General features: G+C 37.5%; 1 protein-coding gene across 17 annotated transcripts in view; it reads left to right on the plus strand.

Moving 5' to 3' along the window:
• Positions 1-19,700, plus strand: part of BBX (BBX high mobility group box domain containing) — a 297,925-nt gene that overhangs the window by 258,017 nt on the left and 20,208 nt on the right. For 14 of the 17 annotated variants that reach the window (XM_019975203.2, XM_019975120.2, XM_070787339.1 and 11 more), the window contains 5 exons: positions 3,270-4,278; positions 5,276-5,414; positions 8,817-8,965; positions 17,704-17,793; positions 19,149-19,208. In XM_019975203.2, coding sequence (XP_019830762.2) covers positions 3,270-4,278; positions 5,276-5,414; positions 8,817-8,965; positions 17,704-17,793; positions 19,149-19,208 — 1,447 coding nt within the window. The remainder of the gene's footprint in view (positions 1-3,269; positions 4,279-5,275; positions 5,415-8,816; positions 8,966-17,703; positions 17,794-19,148; positions 19,209-19,700) is intronic. The other 3 variants (XM_019975460.2, XM_070787367.1, XM_070787357.1) reach the window with 2 other exon arrangements.

Consider the following 19,700-nt stretch of genomic DNA (forward strand, 5'->3'; position numbering starts at 1 on the left):
AAAAAACAGTGGGGCAAGTTCATCTTTGGTCCCCATTAAAAGATTAAGGTTGATATCAACTGACAAATAGTTTCACTTTTCACCTGGAGTATTACAGGATAGCTAGGAACTTAATCTAAGAAAAATGAGTGTTTTCCAGACTTACCGTCATTTGCGAGTTTTATTTGCACACATTCATTTATTTTTGCCTCATAACAACTCACTGGAGGATGTACTGTTGCCATTTCTCAGCCTTTATATCCTCATATGGATTTAAGTATAAGCTCCGAGGCTCACTGTGTGGCCTTGGGCAAGTACAGTGCTCGCACAGGAACCCACTTTATTTCAATCAAGTCCATTCTCAGTTCAGGATGACCATACTGCATCTAGATAAAAGGGACCCAACTTTTAAAAGGCCAGGAAGCCTTTACATATTATGAGCAGTTTGCCCGGGGGAGAGACTCATAGGAGCATAAAGTCTGTCTTCTAGAATTTGGAAGTCTGTCACATAAGAGAATGAGTGAATTGATTTAAGTGGCTTCAGGGAACAACCAGGACTAATAGGGTTACCTTAGATTTTTGGCCTCCCTGTCCATCACCAACTCCCAGAGTTCACTGAGACTCACGTCCATCGAGTCAGTGATGCCATCCAGCCATCTCATCCTCTGTCATCCCCTTCTACTCCTGCCCCCAATCCCTCCCAGCATCAGAGTCTTTTCCAATGAGTCAACTCTTCGCATGAGGTGGCCAAAGTATTTTAGTATTTTATTAAAATGAATTTCTATACTAGGAAGAATGTTAAATTAGATAACATTAGATAATTAGATAAGTCTAGAGCAACACTCAACTCTGAGAGTCTGATTTCTGTGTGTTTTGGGTTTTGGTTAGTGAGATTTGTGATTTGTAGTTATTTGTTTTATTGTTATAATTTAACTTCCAGCCATATAATTGTTTTCCTTGTAATTTAAAATTAGCATGCTCTATTTATGAAAGAACTTTTAAGAGCCTGAAACAAGGAAGGAAAGCTTGACTACGCTCAGTGTAATTACCTTCCCAAGAAATATTATGCTATTTCCTGGAATATGTCCCCAGAGTGAATGTCTGCATTTGTTCCATTTCATTCCTAGCTATAGAATCCTATCAGGGGTGATGAGGAGCATCATTCTGAAATATATTGAAGCTGAGAATAGAGTTTGCAAAGTGTTATTGGGTTTGCTAAGATGAACCTGTGCAAATGCAAACCATTGGTTCACCACTGTGAAAATCAAGGCCTGTGTGGCAAAGGTCCCTGAAATGACTTATTAAAGGCCACCAGAGTGATAGTGCTTGGAAACTATAAAATTTACCTTGATGATGCCTTTCTAGCCTTCTTGCCAGAACTAGCATAGTGTCTCTCCCCATTTGGGACAGTAAGATTCATGAAGGACTAGTATATTTGAGAAAGGAAAATAAAAATTATTTCAAAATTAAGACAAAAACAGCAGATCTCCCCTGAGAGTAAAGCACACAGGGAAGATGAATGTATCAGTATTTCAGAATTACATTTTGCTTTGATTTTTTTTTTTTTTTTTCTGGTTGGGTTTAATAAAGGGAACTTCTCAGTCTTCATAACTGTTTGCTGAGGCCTAAAAGTTAACTGATCTCCTGAAAAAGACAGCTCTGTTGTAAATTTGTAGTATTTCAGATGTTTCCTGTGAATGATCCTAAAGGACTGGGTACTCTCGTCACCTTCATTTCTTTAAAGAAACCTCACACTGCCTGCCTTCCCCCAGCCTTTCACCAGTTTCTTCCCAGATTAATTAATCATACTATAATTCTTATGGAAGGATTTGAGATGCCCTGAAATTACTAAGGGAAATAATGAGGTGAAATAGTATCTGATGTTTAATTCAATGTATTATCCATTTTAAAATGGATACTTTAAAAAATGAAATCTTTATAGCTGTTAACAATCTCTGGCAACTTGCCATTCCATAAAATGGTGATTTTTCTTTTAAAACAGTTCAGTTTCCTACTCATGTACTTAATGTTGGGGGCTCAGCATGCCCTAATAGTCTTTTTCCTCTAAATTGACAGTCAGTGCAAAGTAGATAAAATGAGTAATGGCTAAGAATTCCTGTGCTGCCATTGGTCTCATCAGCCTTGTCACTGTGATGAATTCCTCAGAGGTGCTGGGGGGCTGGGGTGGAGGCTATCAGGACAGCGTGGGATGGGCATTACTGATCCTTATACCTTTAGTGGGTCTGGCACCTGGGCACCTTACAGGGAGTGTTTCTGAGTGAAAACCTAGGTATTGAAGATGAATTTTACAATGAACTATAATTTCCTTTTTTGAAAATAGCTTCAGATTGCAGTTTCAAAGTACCTAGAGCTGCTGCAGAGGAAGATGGCAACAGTCTCCTTTAATGTCCTATATGTGAAATTTGGGGAGTTTAAAAACTAACCAAATTGCTGCCAGATCTGTTTTGATACTCAAAAATTTTCATATTTTAGGGAAAGTGATATAGTATATGTATCTTACAGTATGCCATTCATTCCTCCAGTATATATTCAAATTCATGGAGATTTGATAGCCAAAATATGTATAGTCACGCTGAGATAAATTAGCAATGCAAAGCATTTTCATTATAGTTCTGGTCAGAATTTACAGTCATGTAAGTTCGGATCAGATCAAGTTTGCTAACAAGTTTTTTAAAGAAAGCAACCTACTACTTATGTTTCAGAGCTTTCATCTTATAATTTCTAATTTCAAGTGATTAGGTAGAAATTGTTGCTATTTCCCTCATGTTTCCCCAAGAAAAAAAGAAAAGGTAAATATCTGAATAGAGTTTGGGGATGATTTACTAAGCACTGCCATGCACGCATCATCTCACTTACACCTCACAGGATCCTCTGAGATAACTATCATCATCATTTTTATCTCACAAAGGCAGCAGAGGACTGAGGGCTGAAATGACTCATTGTAGATACAGAGTTAGCAAGGAGCAAAATTGGGACTCAAGCCCAGGTCTTACAAACTGGCTTCCCCCCTCCTTCTCCCAAATCTCATTTTCATATGAAAAGCTTCATCAGAAACTGGAAGATGACAATTTGAGTGTGTGTTCCTCCAGAGCTGAATGAATATATTATGAAACTTTTATTAATTTGAATGTTAGTTTTTCAGAAGTGGACTTGTTATTGTAAAGTTTGAAGTTTGTTTTGAATTTTTTTTTAAGGATGCAATTTAAAAGTTTAAGGTAATTTCAGGTATGCAATAATGTGTTTTGTTCTCATTGTGTTTAACTGTTTAGATGTGCCTGGCATCAGAGGGGGTGAAAATGGAAGAATCAAAGCTAATAAGAGCAAAAGAATTAGATGGTGGAAGAATTAAAGAATTGGAGAAGGGAAAGGAAGAAAGAGACACAAAAATGGAGAAAACGGATGAAGCCAGGTTACAGAAAGAAGCAGAATTTGAAAAATCAGCTAAGGAAAATGTAAGAGATTCTAAGGAAATAAGAAATTTTGAGGAGCTGCGAATGGATGATATAATAGGTATAAAAATGGAAGCTCCCAAAGAAATTAAAAAGGAAGAATTAGAGGAAGATCAAAAATGTGGTCACTTCCCTGATTTTTCCTACTCTGCCAGTAGCAAGATAATAATAAGCGATGTTCCCAGTAGAAAGGACCACATATGCCATCCTCATGGAATCATGATCATCGAGGATCCCACAGCACTAAGCAAACCAGAGAAGCTAAAAAAGAAAAAGAAGAAAAACAAAATGGATCGACACGGAAATGATAAATCCACACCCAAGAAGGCCTGCAAGAAGAGGCAGTCCTCGGAGTCAGATATCGAGAGTGTCATGTACACCATTGAGGCTGTGGCCAAGGGAGACTGGGGCATCGAGAAGCTTGGAGATACCCCTCGCAAGAAGGTCCGCCCATCCTCCAGTGGAAAGGGGAGTATTTTGGATGCCAAGCCACCAAAGAAAAAAGTGAAATCTAGAGAGAAGAAAATGTCAAAGGAGAAATCCTCAGACCCCACCAAAGAGTCAAGACCTCCAGATTTTATCAGCATTTCTGCCAGCAAGAACATTTCTGGTGAGGTGCCAGAGGGTATAAAAGCAGAACCATTGACCCCCACGGAGGATGCGCTACCACCCACCCTGTCAGGACAGGCCAAGCCTGAGGACAGTGACTGTCACAGAAAGATAGAGACTTGTGGCTCCCGGAAATCGGAGAGGTCTTGCAAAGGTGCTCTTTATAAAACCCTGGTGTCTGAGGGCATGCTCACCTCTCTGCGAGCTAATGTTGACAGAGGTAAGCGACTTCTCAAAATCTGGAAAGAACATGAAAACCTAGCAGAATTCCTCCTTTAGAGGTATTGAGAAGCAATTAAGACTACAGTAAAGAACATTAGTATCAAAATAGTATCTTAGACTTGTATGAGTCTTTGTGGTTTATAGAATATATACATTTGTCATTTTACCATATGTTTTAGCACCACAGAGGAACGTTTCTATTCATTTTAGACATAATTCTCAGAATGTAAGTGTTCTAAGTTACTCCAGTCTTTTTCCTTTTCACTGGTGTCAGCTGACTTTTTGTTTTGAAGGATCAGTATTGCATGTGTAGAGCTCTTAGTCTGGTTTTTAACTGATGGAAATACTTTTCAGAATCACGCAGGTATGGTTGACAGACTCTTGACCTGTAGACTCTAGAAACAAGAAATGTATCTAGCCCTCCCTGCTAGATAATCAGAACTGTAATTGAAGTGAATAGCTCTTTAATACATAACAGTTCCAGAAACTAGTTAATGTGTATACCTTTATTTCATAGAGGGTTTCATGTACATTTATCTATTTTAAAATATAGTATCTGACTGGGGGACTACCTCTTGCCAAACTAAATTCCAACCATAGATGTGTATGAAAATAAGTCTCACAAATCCTGAATGGAGATCCTTAAGGGTACATATTGCTCCAGGGAGGTCATTCCACTAAGTGTTGGGGAAATTAGAATTAATAATGTGCAGCAGTAAAGGGCTCCCACACCTCAGGCTGATTCTGTAATGGAAAAGTAAATAGTAGTTTTTCTCATGCATCAAGTAGCACCTGTTGAGTTATGAGACTGTGGATCTCAGTCTGTAAGTTACTTTTTACACATTCTGTTATTGAAGGTGGTCCTGAGTTCTCTGAAATAGTTAAATAGCATCATGCAAATAGTGCCTAAGGGGTCAAGAGGTCACTTATGAAGCAATTAAGATGATTTCCTTTCCACCCCAATATGCCAACCACACTCTTTTGAATTTCCTTAGGGAAACGAAGCTCAGGAAAAGGAAACTCGTCTGATCACGAGGGGTGTTGGAATGAAGAAAGCTGGACATTCAGCCAGAGTGGGACCAGTGGAAGCAAGAAGTTCAAGAAGACAAAGCCAAAGGAAGACTCTGTCCTTGGGTAAGTGCCTGTGGGCACAGTCAGCCGTGCAGCACAGACCACACGTGCAGTAGTATTAAGTTTTCAAGGTAAACAAATCACTGACAGCTTATTCTTTGAGTATTCAGTCAGTACTTACTGTGGTCTTAGTAAACTCATGAAGAAATACAGATCATCTTGTGATTCCTGCTGTTAGCATGGTGTGTGAGTAATAGTGTCTTTCATGTTTTAATTATGGTACAAAATGTGTAGATTGTAGACTTAGGCCTGAGTTTCAGTTGAAGTCCACCTTGTATTATTAGTGGTGTGACATTGTAAATCCTTTCATATCACCAAGATATAGTTCTAATCTGAAGTTTATGATGAATATCACATGTTTATACTTTGCTAATTTTATATACTCTATGTACTTCATATAATATTTATAAAGGTTATGTACATATTTATAAAATAATGGCAGCTGAGAATGTGCATAAAATTATGTTCCCACCTCTAATCTTGTTTTGTTTAAACCATGTTCTAATGCTCTAAGGTAAAAATATTAGATTGCATATTCTTTCAATACAGAGAAATTTCAGCAATTAATTATGTATTAAAATGCAGTATCAAGAAGGAGCATACACTGAGGTAAAATAATTAAGAATTCTTTTCTTTTTTATTATATAAGACAGACTCCTAATACTAAGCTTAACATAAAGCATTTTGATAGGCAATGCAATACTTTATATTGGTGAAAAAAGAAAGCATCTGTATATTCAGTCGTACTATCCTTTGGCTTTCTCATTAGCCGAATTTGAAAAGAATACAGTGAATAGAAATGAGTACATTTTAATGTATTTTCCATAAGTATGTTAAAGGTATGCAGATTTTATGCATTAGGAGTATTACATTTGTTTTATCCATAAATATTTGCATTTCTTTTTGTGGGATAATGTACTTTGTCAACTGGACATTGCAATGCTTTCAGGTCTGGTTAATCTTAAGGCCCTCATTACACAGTGGGAGGGTGGAAAGTATTTCTCATGAGGATGATTCCTCAGTATTATTTATATTGAGATGATATATTTATAACTATATATTTTGTTCTAATATTTTTTAAAGTCCAAAGTTCAGATTATTTTGCCGACATTATGCTTAAACAGTGACATGAAAAGCCTCACATTTGTCATTGTCAAGCACAGAAGTATTTGCGGGATTTTCTTAAAAAGTGACAATTGAGCATTAGAGCCAGTGCTCTCCATCTTCTGGAATTACCACTGTCCTGTAGGTCTACACACTGAGAGAGGTATAGGTCTTATGGCAGCCAGTGTGAAAGCCCAAGGGAATAAATAATGCAGGCCTGAAGGCTCCCCAGCAGAAAGTTCTCTGGTGCTTCTATTAGAAACTCCTGAATGTTTTTACCAGTCTTCTCTGAGGAACAAGAAAAGTGAAACAGTCTTTTGCAAATCTGTTCCTGAAAAGAGATTGGGGTGTTTTTGTTTTAATCGTTTCTTAGGAAGCCACATGTGTTTAACTGGGGGTGTGATTTTCTGCAGGCTAAATCAGTGGTACAACTCTGGTCTTTCCCCCTCTCCCTTCTTTAAATATTGGCCTGTCAGAATCAGATTGTCTGGGCTTGCTTTATTTGGCACATGCCAACATAGTTCATGAGCAGTGAAAAATGCCACATCTGTCAATCTTCTCTGAGATTTCTAAATGAGTATTTTAAACCTTTTTATCACAGAAAATGTGCTGTTTAGTTACCTGTGGCCAAGGAAAATTCACTCTGTATTGGCAGTTCTACTTTTATAGACTTCTTTAAGAAAAACATAGGTAATTATTCTAGGTGAAAAAAGGCAGGGGAAAGTCCCAAGGGACCTAAGGAGTTACAGCTTACATTTTCATATTTCTCTTTTGGTTATCCAGAGTATCTAAAAAATTCACGTCTTATAGATAGCTTTCTGACAGCAACTGATTAGTATCAGATATTATCTGATTTTCCAGTACTATAATTTATTAACTCAAATGAGAAAAGAAAATTTTACTAAGGGAGGAACATCACCCACAAGCCATCACCTTTAACTGCTTTGTTAGAACTTAGTAATGGCCTTTTTCAGGGGGGCCTTTCTGATGATCATCTGACTGTCCTATTTGTGCTCCCCATTCTTGTACATTCCTCCAAGACTGAGAAAAGAGTCTTAGGTGAACACACCTCAAGTACATTTCTCAGGTAGCAGCCTAACGTGTTAACTTCTGCCAAGTGAGTACTCCAAGCTGCCCTCTTCCCAGTATGCCTTCCATTTTCCATCTCCCAAGCACAACAGTTCCCCTGCAGCTTCTCCCATCTGTTTGGGTTGCATCTTAGCTAATAAATCTCACTATAAACGAAAGCCAGCAACCAGCCTCACTTCCAGCAGGCACACTGCCATTGCTGTGGGGCTACGTAGAGACAGTCAGCAGCAGTCCAAGGATTTCCCAACTTTGCTGGTGGCATTTCTGGAGTCATTTGTGGTTTGCGTTAAAGTCATGTTGCTTCTCTGCTGGTGTGTACTTGGAAAACTGGCTTTACTTTTCTCTTTGAATGTTTTGTCTTCATCCTGGTCAACTGTCCAGAATTTTTTTCTAATCTTCAGAATATTTGTTTATATCTTCTTTGTGTGTTAGTTGCTCAGTCGTGTTCAACTCTTTGTGACCCCATGGACTGTAGCCCACCAGGCTCCTCAGTCCACAGGACTCTCCAGATAAATGTGTGTTTTAATCAAGTCCTAAACTAGTCACTGGGCTTCCTGCATGGCACTAGTGATAAAGACCTCACTTGCCAATGCAGATGACAATAAGAGATGAGGGTTCTATCCCTGGTTCAGAAAGATTCCCTGGAGGAGGGCACGGCAACCCACTCTAATATTCTTGCCTGGAGAATCCCATGGACAGAAGAGCCTAACAGGCTATGGTCTATAGGGTCAGACACGACTGAGCAACTTAGCATGCACACAAACTAGTCAGTAATTTTTTTTTAATTAATTTACGAAGTTATCAATATAAATTACTAATTTCTATAAATAAACTTGCCTATACATGAGAATCTTTAGAATGAAAAACTTGGATGGAATATGCTTTGTATTGAACTTAATAAAAAATTCCTGTGCCAATGGAAAAAACAGCAAATTCTCCACTTCAATAATACCCTGCTATTTTATATAATGTTTCTACTTTCTAAGGTAATAACATAACCTGTCACGTGAGTTTATTAAGAAAACTGTGTTGGTATAATCTCAAGCATTTCTAAAAAGATATTGTATGTCCTTGCACAGAATTTAGCGATGTCCTAATTCTTAAGGAACCCCATTTTCAAATGGAATATCTTAAAATATATCTTAGATTGTTTTCTTTTTAAATATTTACATCATGTGCTGATTGAGTCTCTCCCCTCCCCTCTTTCATTAGCTCAACAAAGCTGGATGAAGAATTTGAAAAGAAATTCAACAGCCTCCCTCAGTATAGTCCTGTTACATTTGACCGGAAATGTGTACCTGTCCCAAGGAAAAAGAAAAAGACTGGAAATATGTCCGCAGAACCGACTAAAACCAGCAAAGGTTAGATGTGTGCTGTGCCTTCCTGCATCATGGTCAGACTCTAACTGAAGCTTCTTCTGACCGTCTGCGGCTCCCTTTGCAGTTGAAGCAGTAGCGAGTTGGAATTTCAGTTGCTTTCCAGGGTTATCTTGGTTCCTGCCTTACTCTTTTCTCTCTTGTCTTCTTCCTAAGTCTCTTCAACCTTTGTCCTTGGGCATCTCAACCTATACATTTGCCCATATTCAGGTCTTAATTATACACGGTCTTCGACCTTCTTGTGTCCAGAATTCAGACTGAGAATGTTGAGCTTTTCTTGAGCAGGAACAGTTGGCTAAACCCAGTTCATCTGTTTCTCTGTGTGTCTGCAACAGGTTGGACTCTGGGGCAGTGAAATCCTTCCATTCACCTAGTCAGGAGATTCCATTCTTAACTGTCAATTGAACCAAATGAAGAGAAAACTCCCCGTAATACTTTGGCAATATAATTTTTATTGGTTTTATTAAATTTAGAGAAGTGCTATGTACATATTCTTTTTCAAGAATATCAGATTCTCCTCTGTGTATATCAAGGAAGTTTTTTAAATTGTCAGCGTGGCCTGGGGATTTGGGGAGTCTCAGCACTCATGAGGGGCAACACTACGGTTCATTAGAGGGGTTTTAAAGAGTGGGGTGTGCATTTTCAGTGGTCACAACCCCTGGCACATTAGTATGGCAGAGGCTAGAGTTCTAAACATCCTAACCAGCGCAGGACATTCAAGTACAATGAAGAACTGTCCTACACAAAGCCACAGTATTGCTCCCCATGCAGAACTTCTCTTCTGAGTTTACTTTGGGTCTGGAAGTTGGTAGGCAAGTAAGTATACCTTTATTTTTCCACACAGAGGTGGAAAACTTCATTTGATAGCTCTCCTCTAGAGGTAGTGAATGAGAGATGAAGAACTAGTGTGGGGGTTTGTTGTTCCCAGGATCAAATTCTGAGCAGGATTTGATGGCAGAGTTCTCATAATTACCCTGTAAAAGAGGCAACCTGTTGCTTGCTGTATGGCAAATCAAAATACTTCCCTTTTTGTGTGTATTTAGCTGAATGCATAGATGAATGGGTAGATAGAAAATGATATATATCTTTGCAAAAATCTTGCCAAAATCTAGCGATCATGGATAATGATCAAAGATAAATAGTAATGACTATATATAATTTCACAGATTTGGGGGAGTCCATAATGTATATATCTAGGGAAAAATTATATCTATGAAGAAACCTAAACCTTTCTCTGTCTAGATCTAAAACACCCACTTTACACTGAAACTGAAACAACAAGGAGACCTGTATCTCAGGGTGAATCTGAAAAGGTGAAGAAAATCCCCCCTTTGTGATAAAAGGTGGGAAGGAATGTAAAAGTGATTTTAGAATTAGCTCAGTTTTCTGCTGTGGTTAATAAAAACAAGTCTGGTGAATAAAGAACTGAAAAAGAAATATTGCATCACCAAGTTTGCTCATCTGAGAAAATAAAATAACGTTGTTCTGAGATTTTCCAAGATAGGTAGGAAAGAAATAAAGCAGCCTGTTGACAGGTAGGTAGCTGAGCACCGTAATGGATTACTGAGTGAAATGACAGTCCTTGTGCCCTGGAGATACTTAGGAATAGGCAAAGCAGTCCATGAGCCCAAAGATGCCAGGTATCATGAGCCCCCATAATTCTTGGATTTTTAAAGTTGCTGATAAATACATGACAAACTAATAAAATGGAACTTAATTGATTGATGTGCAGGACATATGCTCCTCCTCCACTCCTTGCAGTTGGAGACATTCATTTTAGAGCTCTGAAGTTGGCTGAATTATCTATCAGGGACTGTAACAATAGATTTATTTTTGTAAAGCTATAAAACCCTGAAGTTAGGATCTATTTTCATGAGACCTTCTCTTGGGTCTTGGTTGTCTGTTACATGTTTTTCCTCTCCCAGCTGAGATTAACAGTATTTCTTTCGATGTGAAATAGCTTTTTTGGAGCTTTGGATTATACTTCATACAATATCATCTTAACTCTTCTGTTATGCCTCTCAAGCCACAAAGTCCCTGGTTCTTACACAGTGTACCAGTAATTGCATAAATAGGAAGGCTGTCAAGACCTTAGATTTTGCTCATTCCAACTTGTGGAGCAAAATGCAATTAAAATAAAACAGAAATTAAATAATATATTCTCTATTTAGCAAACTAAAGAAGTAGTATTTGTATTTGATTATAATTTGGCATTAGCAGTGCCCGTGTACTATCCTACAAGTTATTAATGAAATTATCATACCAGCTGTGCTGTAATTGCCTGATCTTTAGAGGATAGAGGAGATTGTTTTCTTAGAGTCTAGACCCTTTGCATTTTTGCATAATGAATTGTTCAAAGCAAACATTGTGAGTGAGATCAGTAATTCTTTAGTAAAGGAGCATGTTTTCATAGGAAACCTCATTTTTTCTCCAACAACATTTGTCTGTATTTTATTTTCTCCTGTATTTGTTATTCAACATTTATTATTGTATTTTTCCCTGCCTTATACTAGGTATTTCTTTTTTTTTTTTAAGCTACTCCAGTTTATATAAAATGTATAGAATTTTTATGAAATGTAATTTCTAGAAGAAATATTTATGTATGCATTTATATAGTTATATACCTCAAGATCATAGGACCTAGTTGGGTTTATACTTGTATTTTTCCAGTGGTCATCTTATTTGTATCTGTATTTCCAAGTAATCTTTCCCTTTTCCATCATCCCCTCTACTGTCTCTGCCCTGTTCCTTAAGTGTATATAATGGGTCTACCTTCCTCTAACAAGGTCCAGGCTACATTATAGTAGGCTTAGTATATAGATGATTTAGGCATAGACTCTCCCTTTGCTTCTAAGATTATCCAGGAAGTTATCTCTCATTCATAATGCAGGTCAGCTGCAGTAGCCCATTTCTATCGTGTTTTCTGGTTTATCTCACACAGTTACTTGTATATATTCAAATGAAAGCTTTGAATTATAAATCTAAATTTAATTGTAACTTAAGAGATTTGTTTTGACAAATTATTTTAAGTATACTGTTAATGTGTGAAGCACTTTTTAAAAAAGTATCAGAAGTCAGAGTGCTCTGTAAAATAGTAATTTTCAAGCAAGTAGGGTCATGAAGAAAAAGTTAATTGAGCTCAATTTGGAGTGTTTAAATTATGCCCAAGCTTGACCCTTGACTCAATTTCTCCTTCCTTATCTCTTTTATCTTTTCACATTGTTTTTTAGCCTATTAACAAACATACTGTTCATCTTTCTCATGTTTTTCCAATTTACGCTTACTCTGCAAGATTCAAATTTCCACGGTTAAAGAATTTGAAATTTTTGAAAATCACAATGGAAATAAAAGAAGCAGGTTTACAATGTTAAAGACTGAGGACAGAATCCCCTGTTTGGGATTGAGCTTACCTGACTATATTAATAATGTTTAAGAGCTGAGATGTGATGAAAATCAGGCCATCCCTTTCCCGTCAGGAAGTGATTGCTTCCAGGTTGGGCAGAACTCTGTTTCTTGCCCTGTAGCTATTTGAGAGTCTTCACTGTCCCTAGACATTTTCTTAAGCATGGTGACAACACATTTACAGGTATAAAAGGTATGCCTAATATAATCCTGAGTTTTTTAACAAGACATGCATGTCTAGCCCAATAAGGTGGCTCCTCCTCAATGAATCCTAACTTGATTGTGGTTCATTTACTTAAACTTATTCCAGCCCACAGATTCATATGTTCAGCAGCCACTTTGCTATAAATTATTACAAAGGAATTTACTGTTTCATTGGCCCTTCATTACTTACGTGTTCATTACCGAAATGACAGCCTAGTCTTAGGATAAAACCTCTGCTCTTCTTATAGCTTAAAAACATGAAACTATAGAAGCTGGACATTGGCACCACCATTCAAGTTACGCCTAACACTTGTTTCCTACTGCAGTTCTCCAAACCAAGCTTCTCTTAATTCAACTCACCTGCTGACCTTGAAAAATTTTCATACCATACTAATACTAAAAGGGCTCTGTGTCACTATACTTCTTAGCTAAAACATGTCCATTTTTCAGCAAACCATGAACAACATTAATGTTTTGAAAACGTTGTTATCCGTGTCTCTGTGGCACGCCTCCGACCGTCCCAGATTACAGTTTGTCTTTGCTATTTTTTACCCAGCTGTGAAGTTGGGATGCAAAAAAAATCGATATCTTCAAAATACAGGCCATCCTGCCCAAAAATGTTGGTGAAGTCCTAAGCTAGTTTGTATGCCAGCAATGGTGATTTCTGTCATAAGGAAGTGCAAACTGGTACCAACAGTCTTTCAAGAGGTTTCGTAGGAAGATGGGAGAATGAGATGGCATGGAAACTTGAGATGGTGGTTCATGGAAAGACAGTTGCCATCTGTTTGCTTTCTGGAAGATTCCTTCTCAACTTCTTTTCTCTGTTTTTGACTTCCTACCTTCTTTTCCCTCCTTGGACATTTCTATGTTAATTATAATTAAGGAAAAATAGTAGTATATGTGCTGTTTATTACAAATTTTGACTTTATTTTCCTTGAACAAAATATCAAACATGTATACCATACTGGTGGACAGGAGTCAAATCGTTCACTTCTTGACTAAAGTTACTGCTTTTCAGTGAATATCCTTGTATCTTATCCTCATATCAAACTCCTTCAAGTTATTTGAACTTGTCGTTTGCTTAGATTTGTTTTATAGTTCGGGATGGCTAGCAGCAAGGCTGTTTAAAAATATAACTTTACGGAAGCTCTTCTGGGTACTAAACCTCCCTGGATGTTCTCTTTTTATGTTAAAATTGACAAGCTCTATATTAAGTTTTGTCCTTAAATTATACTTTTTAGGTTTCTCCGAGTATGGTTGGGTCTGAAAATACGTATTCTTTTCTTCTTTCTTAACCCATTCCATACATCAAACCAGTTTGTTTCTGTGAGCCATTTCCTGATCCCATTGTCCTCGTTCACAGTGATGAACAAAAGCATTCTCCCTGTGAGCCAGTGCCTTGTTATCATTAGATTATCTTCCCTTGGTAAATCACTAGGATCCTTATGATCCAGAGAAGTCTCAGAATTGTTTCTCTGCTTTCTGCTTTCTTCTGCTTCTGTTTTCCATGATTGCCCATGCATCTGTCATTCATGTGCACCAGCCTTACAGCTTCCTGGATTGTATAAAATACATATGAATGATGGCAAATGGGCTATAAGGAACCTCTATAGTATTAGTGTATATCATCCACATGATATACTGTCTTTGTATCTGTTAAATTTATTTTCTTTCCCTTTTCATTCACTTCCCTCCAACCCCAAAAAACAAATAAGAAGTGTTTTCTGTTTCCATTTCAAACCACTACCACCCAATTCAGAATATTTGTTATTGGTTATTTAGAAGGATGACTTGGTATAGTCCTCAAAAATCACTTGTAAACCTTTATGTTATCAGTAATAATAGCAACAACTGTCATTTCTTGAACTCTTTATTTATGCCATCCAGTGTTTTAAGAGCTTTATTCATGCAACAATATTGTTGAAAATCATTCATGTGTTAAGCACCATTCTAGGCATGTAGAATGTATCTGAATGAAAACAAAGAACCCTGCTGCCATGGAGGTTACATATACTGTCTGGGAGTACCAGACAGTAAATAAGCCTAAACAATAATATTTCAGAAGGTGAGCAGTAATATGGAAAAAGAATAGGTTTGATAGAACTAGGTCAAAGATTAACAAAGGAGAAGACTTGAACACTGTATAACAGCTAGACCTAACAGACATATATAGAATGCTCCACGCAACAACAGCATCATATACACTCTTCTCAGGTACACATGGGACAGTCTCCAGAACACACAGTATGCTGGAACATTTAACAAAAAGGACTGAAATGATTAAAATTATGTTTTCTGACCACAGTGGAATGAAAGTAAAAATTAACCACAGGAGAAAATTCAGAAAACTCAAAAGTAAGTGGAAATTAAACAACACACTCTAAATAACCAGTGAGTCAAAGAAGAAATCAGTAGGGAAATATGAAAATACTTTGAGATGAGCAAAATGAAAGTATAGCATGCTGAAATTTATAGGTACAGCTAAAGCATAACTTATAAGGAAGTTTATAGGTATAAATTCATATATTAAAATAGAAGAAAGATACCAAATCAATAACCTAACCTTTCTTGAGACACTGTTAGCAGAACAAACTAAACCTAAAAAAGTAAAAGAAAGGAAATAATAAAGATTAGAGAGGGGATTAATGAAATGAAATTAATTAAATAAAGAATAGGAAAATAGTCATGTATGGATGTGAGAGTTGGACTGTGAAGAAAGCTGAGCACCGAAGAATTGATGCTTTTGAACTATGGTGTTGGAGAAGACTCTTGAGAGTCTCTTGGACTGCAAGGAGATCCAACCAGTCCATTCTGAAGGAGATCAGTCCTGGGATTTCTTTGGAAGGAATGATGCTAAAGCTGAAACTCCGGTACTTTGGCCACCTCATGCAAAGAGTTGACTCATTGGAAAAGACTCTGATGCTGGGAGGGATTGGGGGCGGGAGGAGAAGGGGACGACAGAGGATGAGATGGCTGGATGGCATCACTGATTCGATGGACTTGAGTCTGAGTGAACTCCGGGAGTTGGTGATGGACAGGGAGGCCTGGCGTGCTGCGATTCATGGGGTTGCAAAGAGTCGGACACGACTGAGCGACTGAACTGAACTTAGCTGAGGAAAATAATGGAGAAAAGTCATTAAAACCAAAAGCTAATTCTTTGAAAAGAAAAACAAACTTGATAAACATTTAACTAGACTTACCAAGAAAGAAAGAAAACAAATTCAGAAGTGAAATAGGAATCATTATTACCAACCTCACAAAAATGGAAAGGATTGAAAAGGAATACTATGAATAATTGTATGCTGATAAGTTAGACCACCTCCATGAAATGGGCAGTTACTGGAAAAACACAAACTACTGAAACTGACTTAAGAAATAGACAATGTAAATAGACCTATAACTAGTATGAAGATTGAACTTAGTAAGCAAAAAAGTACCAGACCCAGATGGCTTTACTACTGAATTCTTCCAAATGTTTAAATAATTAATACCAGTTTTTCATAAGCTTGCTCATAACATTAAAAGAGGAGGGAACACTTCACAACTCATTCTAAGAAGCCAGTATTACCTTCATGTCAAAACTCGACAAACATATCACACAGACAAGAAAATCCAAAACTGCAGACCACTCTCTCTAACACATGTAGGCACAGAAATCCTTAACAAAATGCTAACAGACTGAATCCATGTAAGAATTATATACTGTAATCAACTGGTGTTTTACCCCAGGAATGCAAGGCTGGTTTAACATCCAAAAATCCAGTTGCTGTAATATACCATAGCAGTAGGACAAGGACAAAGAAAAATCCACAGGATCATCTCAGTAGATGTCGAAAGAACATTTGACAAAATTCAGCATCTTTTTCATGATAACAGCCAACAAACTCAGAAGGGAACTTAAAAATCTGATAAAAGACATAAAAAAAACAACTTTGCAACCAGCATTATGCTTAATGGTGAAAGATTGAGTGCTTTCCCCCTAAGATAGGGAATAAGACAAGGATGTCCACTCTCACCATTTCTATTCAACATTGTAGTGGAGGTTCTAGACAGGGCAGTTTGGGATACAGAGACTATAGATGTAGGGAGGAGTATAGTAGCTAAAAGGATATGAGGTTTATTTTTGAGGTGGTGAAAATGTCCTCAAATTGATGACGGCTGCAAATATTTGGGAACATGAAAACCATTTGATGGTATACTTTAGACAGGAGCACAGATAGTTGCCTCTGGCAGGAAGACAGGGCACGTGGGTGCAGATCCTGGTAGGTGGGTAGATGCAGCAGGAGCAGCTTAGAGAGCTTCTAATTTTTAAAATCCTCACTTCAACCCTGTGAGTTAGGCACTATTATTATCCCCATTTACACATGAGGAAACAGAAGTTATGTAAGATGATTGTCAGTTTCACATAGGAATATCCTCAAAGTGTAGAAAGCAACCTGCTTTGGGGAGGTCAGTGCTGTTGTTGCCATTTCTGATGGTGACTGAAAAACCCCAAGTCTCTTTTCTTTATCTGAGCAAACTAAGATGCAGCTTGAGACTTCTGCCCATTCCCTACTCCCCTCCCCCTGCCACCCTCCACAAAAAGGTCTTGACAAGTATTTTTCTATTTTTAAATCAATCTTTTCTTCCTAGAATATCCTCAGAATAGGATGGAAAGCTATCTAATGCTATCAGGCCAACCTGAAAGTCATCCTCAAAGTTCTGTCCTTGTGAAGAGCAGTTACTTAGGAGAAACAAAATGTCCATGTCATCCTTGCCTTCGTGATATTTAGGAATCTAAAGTAAAATCTTCTGTTGATTACAGACTACCTCTGTACTGCCGTTACTGGCTGTGGTCTGCTGTAGCCACTACATCTGCAGTTTCTGCTGAGGGCGTCCCAGCCCTAATGGAGACTTCTGTCAGATATATTTCTAAGGAAAATCTCACTGGTTTTTCAGTAAATCTAGGGAAGGGAGCTAAGCACGAGTTGGATGAGAAAAGATGCAAGATGACATTTCCTGTGAATCAGTTTGCTTATTCTACAAGTTGGGGGAGGGTGTAATTGTTTAGAAACACGGAGTTTTTTTTTATGAAGCATTGTAAATTTTAAATATATTTATATTAATATTGTCTGTAGGTCCTTTCCAGTCTCAGAAAAAGAACTTATTCCACAAAATTGTCAGCAAATATAAGCACAAAAAGGAGAAGCCTAATGTTCCGGAAAAAGGTATTGGTGCCTTCCATGCTCCATTAAGACTTCCCAGCCACCTCCATTGTGGATTCATCTTTGAGTGACGCTTCACTGCACCGTCTTCGCCTTTACCTCCCCTCTGCTTGCTTCAATGTCATCAGCTCTGACGCAGGCACATTCATTATTTCTAGACTCTGCAGCTAATTGCAAAGAGGGATCTTTTCCACTTCTGTACTCAAATCCCTTATTTGTCTCTAGTTTCAGAGTTCCATATGAATCCTAAAACTGCTTTTTTTTATTTGTATTTGGTACATTTTTAAATTTAGTCTTCATGAGCTCTTCTCTACTTATTTTCATTTGCCTGTTCTCGTTTTTCTCATGTTTGGCAGCCGTCAAAGCAGGACCACATTTCCTGCTTCCTGAAATCTTCCCAGTTTCATATTCATATGAAAGTCCCACAATTTCTATACTTTCTCTGACACTTGAGGATCCTTGTCAAGGGGGATTCCACTCCTACGTCGTAACCTGTCTTTCTCTCTCTTTTTCTGTCTATATACTTAGCTTGTCAGGCTCTTCCCACCTCCTTCAGTCACATAACCATTATTTCCAGAGGGCATGAGAGACATACGCACTCTACCCTCCCTTTACTCTGAGCATCGGTGTCATTGTCATGATCTGGATGGGCCCTTGAACCTCTTCAGGGCTCATCTAAAGATTTCCCTCTCTACAGTTCAGGCCTCTGTTCTCTCACACAGAAGATAAATTTCCCCGTCTGGTTCAGTACAGCCACGTGTCCTGGAAGTCAGTCTTTCTCGAGCATCTCCTGCATGTCAGTGTTGTGACTGCCATGAGCCTGCTCATCCGATGCCCATTTGCATCCTACTTGCATGGCCAGATGTGGAGTCCTTTGTGTTTATGGAATGAGGCTTTAAATGCAGCTGTCTTCCGTGTGTAGACATACATGCCTGAGTGTTCCTGTGTGTGACCTTTTACTTATTGGGTTTTATTTTCACCTGCATTTCAGCCTCTTAGTTTTGTTTTATATGTTGGTATTTATTCTCTGCTTTCAGTGGAGAACTCTCTCTAGGTAAAATGTCAGCTTTTATCTTTATCTTTTAACCAATCTCGAGGTTAATCTCGATTAAAGTCATAGAAATTATCCAACAATGTTTTTATAAAATGCAAATTTGTTTACTTTTAATGCATTTCTGATATGGCCTAATTAGTTGGCAAATATGGTTTTGAGAGTTAAATAGTTGAAGTAAAATTGTGTTTCATTTGTGTTATAACGCTTTTTTATTGAGGTGGTTTTGTGGATTGTCTTATTTTTATAGTGTATGTGTCTGTACTAGGAGTAGAGGTTCATTTTCCTTTTCTGTTACTGCTTTTAGGAAGTGGGGATAAATGGTCAAGCAAGCAACTCTTCTTGGATGCCATTCACCCTACAGAAGGTAAAGGAAGCAACATTCATTGTATCGTTTCAGGTAGACTATGCTGGAAATGGCATAGTTTTTGTAGATTTAAAAAGACACCAATTTATACAGAATTAAGCAACAGCATTAGACCTGTTATTTTTTAATTTTGAGTTATTTTTAATTTTCAAATCAAAATTGATAGTTTTTTTGCTTTTTTAAGTTTTTTAAATTATTAAAATATGATAACACTTTTACCAGAGACTTGGAAAAAACAAAACAAAATTACATACAGTTCCATTAGGTATTAACAATTATTTTTTAAGTAGATAAATTAAGACTCAGTTGGAGTTTCAATATCAAACTCTTAAAAATTAATTGAATGAATAGATAGAAAAGTAGGATATATTAGATCTGAAAAGCACTATGAACCAATTCAAAAGTGACAAAATTTTTATCTTACTAATGGTCAGGCTGTGGAGTTTAATTTGTGAAAGGGGGATTTTTAACCACAATAACCAGAAATTAGAG

This window comes from Bos indicus, chromosome 1 (genome assembly GCF_029378745.1).
Source record: "Bos indicus isolate NIAB-ARS_2022 breed Sahiwal x Tharparkar chromosome 1, NIAB-ARS_B.indTharparkar_mat_pri_1.0, whole genome shotgun sequence".
In the NCBI taxonomy this organism is placed as follows: domain Eukaryota; kingdom Metazoa; phylum Chordata; class Mammalia; order Artiodactyla; family Bovidae; genus Bos; species Bos indicus.